Source organism: Harpegnathos saltator, unplaced genomic scaffold (genome assembly GCF_003227715.2).
Source record: "Harpegnathos saltator strain DR-91 unplaced genomic scaffold, Hsal_v8.6 scaffold295, whole genome shotgun sequence".
In the NCBI taxonomy this organism is placed as follows: domain Eukaryota; kingdom Metazoa; phylum Arthropoda; class Insecta; order Hymenoptera; family Formicidae; genus Harpegnathos; species Harpegnathos saltator.
In genome coordinates this window covers 200,134-207,146 of record NW_020230089.1, presented here as the reverse complement: position 1 = coordinate 207,146, position 7,013 = coordinate 200,134, and the positions used below count along the sequence as shown (strand labels likewise).

The following is a 7,013-nucleotide window of genomic DNA, read 5'->3' as shown; positions in this document are numbered from 1 at the left end:
GCGCGCGTCGCGCAACGCCGGCCGCTTTCATGTATATAACGGACCGGTCTTGGCAAAGTGTCACCAGTGAATCGTCGTCGGCTGTCAGTATCATCGCGAGCTACTCCAAAAGCACCTTCGCCGAGAAAATGAGAAGCTGCACGTTCGTCTTCGTCGCCCTCGTGGCTGCTCTCCTCTGTGCCGCCGGTAAGTTAAATTCGCTCGTTTTCGCCGCGAGAAACTCACAGAGAGCACAAATTAGTACAGCGAACAATGATTGACGTTACGCGACGTGAAATGTCGAAATGACCGAAACATCCGAGTAAGACAAGAGAACAGACAAGGGATATACGCGAAGCAATTCTTGCTTATATTCAATTTTATGTTCGTACGACTTACGCAACATGGCACAGTCATGTTTGCTTCAATCTCATATAAGATTAAATACAAACATCTCTGGCTCGCTTCTTGTCTTTTTTCTTTTTTTATTCAGATATATGTATATTTCGATATTGCGGCATTCCAACGTGTAACGCTAATCATTATTCGTTGTATCGATTTCCCCTTGTGCTCTCTGTGAATTTCTCGTAGAAGAGAACAGAAATTCTCACTGGAAATCCACTCAAAGCGACAATGAAAACACGCGGAATCGTAAGACTGAAAATTTCATTCAATTCGGGATTGAATTTAAACGAGATTTTGCCTCTGACTCGTATTTCTTTTTCTTTCACTCGGAGATTTTAACGGAGAGTGTAACGTTAATAATTGTTTATCACATGGATTGCTTATTGTACTCTCTATAGATTTCTCAGAGTAAAATCTCTCGCTGAAAACAAGTAAAAATTCACTCCAAGCAATCACGAAGATGCTAGCGATCATAAAAGTGAATGTTTCACTCAGACTCGGAAAATGCATTCTAATTCCGTACGAGTACGAATTTTTCAATCGACTAGATTGCGATTGTTCCTGCGACCATGAAATAAGTCAGGTTTACTCTTCAAATTCGAAACGAAACATTCACCCGATTCCAAATGGAGAATTCACTTTATACGAGTAAAAAATTACTCGAACTCAAATGGCTCGGGTGTCGCCTTGCTTTTCGAGTGAAACCTCATCCCGAGAGATGTAAAAAGCACAAAGTTTAAATTATTAACAGAGTTCTTGCCCGAAATATCCGCCATTTCGTCCAACAATACAATTTACTTTCTCATTACTGCTTTCTCCGTTTTTATATATTTTCCACTAATAAATATCTTTCTCTTTCCTTTCTTCCCTCCCTCTCTTTCTCCGTCTTTTTATCGCTACAAACAAATGGCAATAATTTTCCATAGGTTCTCGCACACACACGCGTTGAAACGAATTGAAATTTGCACAGTAATAACATTACAATGTCGTATATCTCCATGCTCTCTTCTTTTCGCACTTGTACACAGAACTGATTCAAGAGAAGATTTATCTTTACCGTTTAACCTTGCGTTTAACTTCATGAGCTAATACCTAATGTTTAATCTTGCTTTGAGACGGAGATAACGCGTTATACATCGTTACAAGGTAATGCGTACACGCGAAGTAACGCACGTTCGTTTTTAATGCCGCCGGCGGATGGCATTCGATTCGCGGCGCAACGAGGAAAATCCGCAAGGCACCGGGATACAATCTTGCGAATCTGTTTTCAGAATATGCCCGTGCGAAGGAGATCTGTGCCCAGGAAAATTGTTTAACGCCGAATAAGTGTGACGAACAGGTGAAGAGTGATATTCTATGCCCCGAACAGGGCACCTCGTGCTGCAGCATAGGTGAGTTTGCCTTTCGCACTGAAATCGACTCGAACAAATCCGCTAGCCCAACTAGGAAAAGAATGCTCACACGATATTATACGTCATCGTGCTCTCGCGTGATATCGCGAATAATTCATCGGCAATAACGCGACGTACTGCACAATCAATAGTTGAAAATATGTCAACTCTTGGGAGAGACTTTTGTCAATTCTATCGACCCTGATTTTAGTTTCCGAGTTTTCTCCCGAGCGGTTCCGGCTCTTTATCAGTTACAGTTTAACGATTGAAATTTCGTGACTTTAATGACTCGTTAAAACTTGTCCGAGAAACGGAGACGAGATTTATTTGATTTGTTTCCCCTTTACCGGAATAAAAGTCACTCTGCCACGCAATTATGTGGAATGGTGCACTCTCAGAATTAATTAAATTAAATTAAACGTCCTCTAAATCTGAACTTAACGTTTCTCTCGCGCGTTTCTATCGAGATCGATGAGTCGAGGCCGCGGCTTTTCACGTCACGTCTAGAGCGTGATTATTCAGCCTCCTGCACGACAACTCAATTAGAGGCGCGATCGCTGCTAATCTCTCACAGTGATCAGCAATATCGGTATAGCGAGCTCGCGAGATTCGCGTTATCTCGCGTCGCGAGTCCCAAACGGACCATCGAATTAATTTGTGCATCATTTTTGCACGGTGAACAAGTCACGTTGTAACGAACGCTATTTAACGAGTGTCTCCCTCTCTCTCTCTCTCTCTTCTAAGATGATTTTTTTCGCCTTTGCAGTCAAAAAAGAATATCAGACTCATTGCCGCCATTTTGGTGGAATCTGTATGGACAAATGTGCCATCATGCTGCAGCACCAGGTCGTCGACTGTCCGAACAATCAAGTCTGCTGCACCTTGGTTTAAGAAATCACGAGGGTCAAAGTATCAACAGGGGCGCAAGGCCGCAAAAGCATAATCTCACTTCGATTACGACAAAACGGGATCCTAATGTAATTTAATTGTAAGTTAGAATATCGAGGAAAAATGTTGCTCGATCGGATCCGATGGATGATAGCTCCGTCGTCGAAGAGCGCGCGTTGCTGTTTGCCTTTTCAGCTGGAAAACGCGCTCCTCTCAAAAGAATTGACTCGTATGTCACCTTTGATGTGTCACATTACCGCGAAACGACTTAATTGGATTCGTAATTATAACGGTAATAATTCTGTTTGCGATTATTAATATAATGGGGCATGGGTACGATGTATTAACGACGATAATTGTCGAGAGAGAAGAAGAGAGGGAGAAGAATCATGCGCTTCAAAAACGTCCGATAAACATGAAATATGTCCGGAAAAAAATATGTCACAGGAATAATATGGTATCGAATGAGAAGGCGAATTAATTACAAATTCGCGCGCGGTGATACATGTATAAACATATATAGTATATACAATCGAAATGAACTTCACTCGCAAATTATCGCCAGGTGAAACGGCGATCAGCAAAGTTTTTGTAAACTTGTGTAAAAATCGACAAGACACGACGACAAAACGCGCCGCTTTTTATTTTTTAATTCGTCCGGCGTGTGCCTGCTTCGCTCTCGACACGTGAGCGACTCGTACGCGCGCCGTGCAATAAATTATATTATGTAACTTCAATTATATTATGCGACTTCGAGTGCGATCGCGGATCGACGATCGTCCGCGATGTGATTGAGCTTTAAATATTTTTAATAAAATTCTCACGGCGTGTTGTAGTTACCGAAAGCACCTGTCTGGATCTATTATCCCCTTTATCTCCCCGCAGATCCATCCTCGAGATTTCTAATCCCCCATCGAATCTTTGATCGATAAAATCACGATCGTTTTATCGATTTGCGCGATATCTCGAGCCATTCATCGACAACAACGCGTCATCGCATATGATCGACCGCTGAAATCTGCCGTGACGGCTCATTCGCGAAAGTGATTTGATTAAGTCACACGGTGATTAAATTGACGCTAAATTGACGGATTAAAATGTTAGATGGACCGCGACAAGCAAGATGATCTGCGTTAACTCGAATAAATAAAGTTCTCGTTGGCGCAATTGCTCGCGAAGATCGGAAGAAGCTATCGTGGTTCTGGCATTGCATCCTTCGTACGCCGGTCGAGTAATGATAATTTCGTAGGGACAGGTCGACAAGGCCAGAGAGAAAGAAAGAGAGAGAAAGGTAAGAAAATAAGGATAGAGGTAGGGCAGCGGGATATATCGCGTGAAGTTTCGTCCGGAAAGAAAAGTTCGCCCGAAGGGAAGGCGAGGGGAGGCGGTTGACAAGAGGTCGGTCAAGGAACAAGAGAAGCGGCCGAAAGGAAGAGGATGGAGGCTGCGAGGAGTGAAAGAAAAAAAGGGGAAGAGAAAGGAGGCTCGAGGAGGGACGGGTACTCCTCGCCATGGGCGATGCAGCCAGAACGTAGGATAAACGCGTATATCTGCGCACCTATATACAAAACTGTATTGGTTAGCCCTCGACGATCAGGGCCGGAATCGTGTTGCGAAGGAGAGAAAAAGAGGGAGGGGAAGGAGCACCGTAAATTGTGCGAAACGATGCAGGTAACACGTCTACGTCTCGTTACGGTCGCGAGCGATCGACACTTTTCGCTCGCCGCTTCGGCGATTAATCGGCGATTATCGGCGTGAACTTCTCAGAAGCCAAATTCAAAATTACGTTCATCTCTTGGAAATTCACCATTTGGAAACGTTAAATACCAATCATATATTTTGGTACGAAAATTTAAACACGTGCGTTTTGACATTAAAATTAAGAAATTATAAATTAACGTACAAATTGAAAATATTACGAACCAAGAATATCGAAAGTATTATACAAATTGTCAATATTACAAATTAAGAAATTTGTGAAAAACTGAATTAACCAATATGGCTTTTGAGAGGTGTATATCTCCGTCTTGTAGAGAGACAATCGTTATCAAAATCGTACAATTTCTCGATGGAAAATCTTTCTTCCTCTTTCTTCCTATAATAAATTGTCATAAAAGTTTTCTGACAATTTGTAATTTTGTCTGAGAATGAACACCTTCGAGAAATATATTGCTTGATACATGACATATAAAGTTCATTCGGATCGGCTCAAAGAGGCAAAGTGTCGCCGTAGAGAAAGAAGAAAGATAGTCTCATACTTCTAAACGAGTACGAGTACTGGATGTTATGTAAGAAACAAACGACCTGATCGCTGCGGCAATGACGAGGACGAGCAAAGCGTCGATGACGTCTACAGGACTTCGCACGTGCGATACCGCTGTTCTCATTTCCGCCGGACCATTTCCTCCCTCGTAACGCACGCAATTGAAAAATATGCGCAGGACGAAGAAACAGGAGACGAGGAAGACGAAGAAGGACATGAAGGAGGAGAAAGAGAAGGAGGACGAAGAAGAAGAAGAAGAAGAAGAAGGCAAAAAGCGCCCGTCGCCAGAAGCGATACAGGCAGATGCCAATATGAGACGGTGCGCGCACTTACACTTACATGTACGCGCGTGAAGAGCGGCGTTTCGGTCGGCCTGGGGATGAAAGCGCATAATATTACTCGGATAGAACAAGAGGAGAAAGGGGGAGAGAGAGAGAGAGAGAGAGAGAGAGAGAGAGAGAGAGGCACATCCCTCTTCTACCGCACGATTCGACCGCCGCTGGCGCCGAGCGAGGAAGGACACCCTCGGGGGGTGCCGCTCGTTCCGAGATACGAAGAAGCGCGGCGAGGAGACTCAACGAGAGCGCGATAGCGAAACGGCGATAACATATTATCTTTCGCGCGCGCGCGAGCGAACGCTTCGAGCGAGCGAGCGCGAGCGAAACGGAAAGTACCGGCGAAGAAGTTTGAAAGTAAATTTCGCGAAGCGCGGCGGGAAACGCCGGCGGTGGTAGATTATCCTAATCTCATTATTTTTCTTACGATAAATGATGCCATCAAGCGCAAGTAGAATGCGAAGTTCAAGAAGACGAAGAAGGAAGGAAGCACGAGGAGGAGGAGGAGGAGGAGGAGGAGGAGGAGGAGGAGGAGGAGGAGGAGGAGGAGGAGGAGGAGGAGGGAGGAGGAGGAGGAGGAGGAGGACGAGGAGGACGAGGAGGAGGAGGAGCACGACGACGAGGGCGAGGAGGAGGTGGGGGCGGACGAAAGAGAAGAAGAAGAAGAAGAGCGAGAAGAGAAGGGGTGGCACGCCCTGCCGCGAGCGATGCAGGCAAATGCCGTCGATGCGGTGGTGCACGTACCCGCATGCATGCACGCACGCATTCACCTACGCGCGCCACTCGCGCGCGCATACACACACACACGCGCGCGAGCGCGCGTGAATACGCGTACATACATGGACAAGTCGTTTCGGCTAGCCCGCGGCTGGAAACGCGGGATCGTGTGGCGTGGGAGAAGAAGGACGCCGTCCTCGCCTCCTTTCTTCCTCCCACTCTCTCTCTCTCTCTCTCTCTCTCTCTCTCTCTCTCGCGCGCGCGCGCGCGCGCGTGCACGTTCGTTCCTATCGTTGTGCAGAAGGTGCCCTCGAGGGTAGACGCGCGCGGTGCTGCACCCCACCATGAAGTGGTGCTGGCGCGGCGGCGGAGGCGCGCGGTCGTTCCGCTGCGGGCGCGGAAACGAGAGGAGATAGCGGCGAGCTTCGTCCTCTCCAGCTTCGTGTCCTAGTGAGAGAGGTGGTCGAAGGGCGAAGTGGAAGAGCTGCGACGGGGCCGGGGGAGCGGAGGGTGGAGAGAAAGAGAAAGATAGATAGAGAGGGGAAGGGAGGGGGGGGACCTATACCGCCCCGAGGATATCCAGCGAGACAATGCGCTCCGTGACGCCGCGGGCGACTCCAAGGCAGACCGTAGTTCTCCCTCGTTTTCTGCTCCCTCTTTCCGTCCTGGCCTCTGGCGATCCTTCGCTCTTCCGTCTCGCTTCTCCCCCTCGTCACCAGCCCCCCTCCACGTCCACCTCTCCTCTTCGTCTGATCCTTCCTCTTCTGCTTCTTCTGCTTCTTCTTCGTCTCTTTCGCCCCCTTCATCACGCTTTCTTCTTCTCCGCCAATTCGCTTCTCCCGGTTTGCTCTCGCACGCGCTCTCTCTCTCTCTCTCTCTCTCTCTCTCTCTCTCTGTCTCTCTCTCTCTGTCTCTCGTCCTGTGACTGAGCGCTCTCCGTCCGTTATTTACATGAACTTCCGCTGATACCGAAATTATTCGCACGCGGGGACTAGGCGCGGGTACTCGTTTCCTTATCCTTGTTCTTCGCTTTTG

The 7,013-nt window shown here is 47.0% G+C and overlaps 1 protein-coding gene across 1 annotated transcript; it reads left to right on the top strand.

Annotated features, from left to right (window-relative positions):
• Positions 1 to 3,508, top strand: LOC105188830 (uncharacterized). The gene is made up of 3 exons (XM_019843976.2): positions 1 to 186; positions 1,656 to 1,775; positions 2,542 to 3,508. Exons 1-3 carry the CDS (start codon positions 30 to 32, stop codon positions 2,664 to 2,666), a joined length of 402 nt encoding a protein of 133 aa, XP_019699535.2. The 5' UTR covers positions 1 to 29; the 3' UTR covers positions 2,667 to 3,508.
• The last annotated feature ends 3,505 nt before the right edge of the window (positions 3,509 to 7,013 follow it).

Bases quoted from the DNA above. Each gene is read 5' to 3' on its own strand.
- LOC105188830 (XM_019843976.2), top strand. From the start codon at position 30: ATGTATATAACGGACCGGTCTTGGCAAAGTGTCACCAGTGAATCGTCG. The intron at 187-1,655 runs GTAAGTTAAATT...ATCTGTTTTCAG, and splicing joins TGCTCTCCTCTGTGCCGCCG to AATATGCCCGTGCGAAGGAG. The intron at 1,776-2,541 runs GTGAGTTTGCCT...TCGCCTTTGCAG, and splicing joins CACCTCGTGCTGCAGCATAG to TCAAAAAAGAATATCAGACT.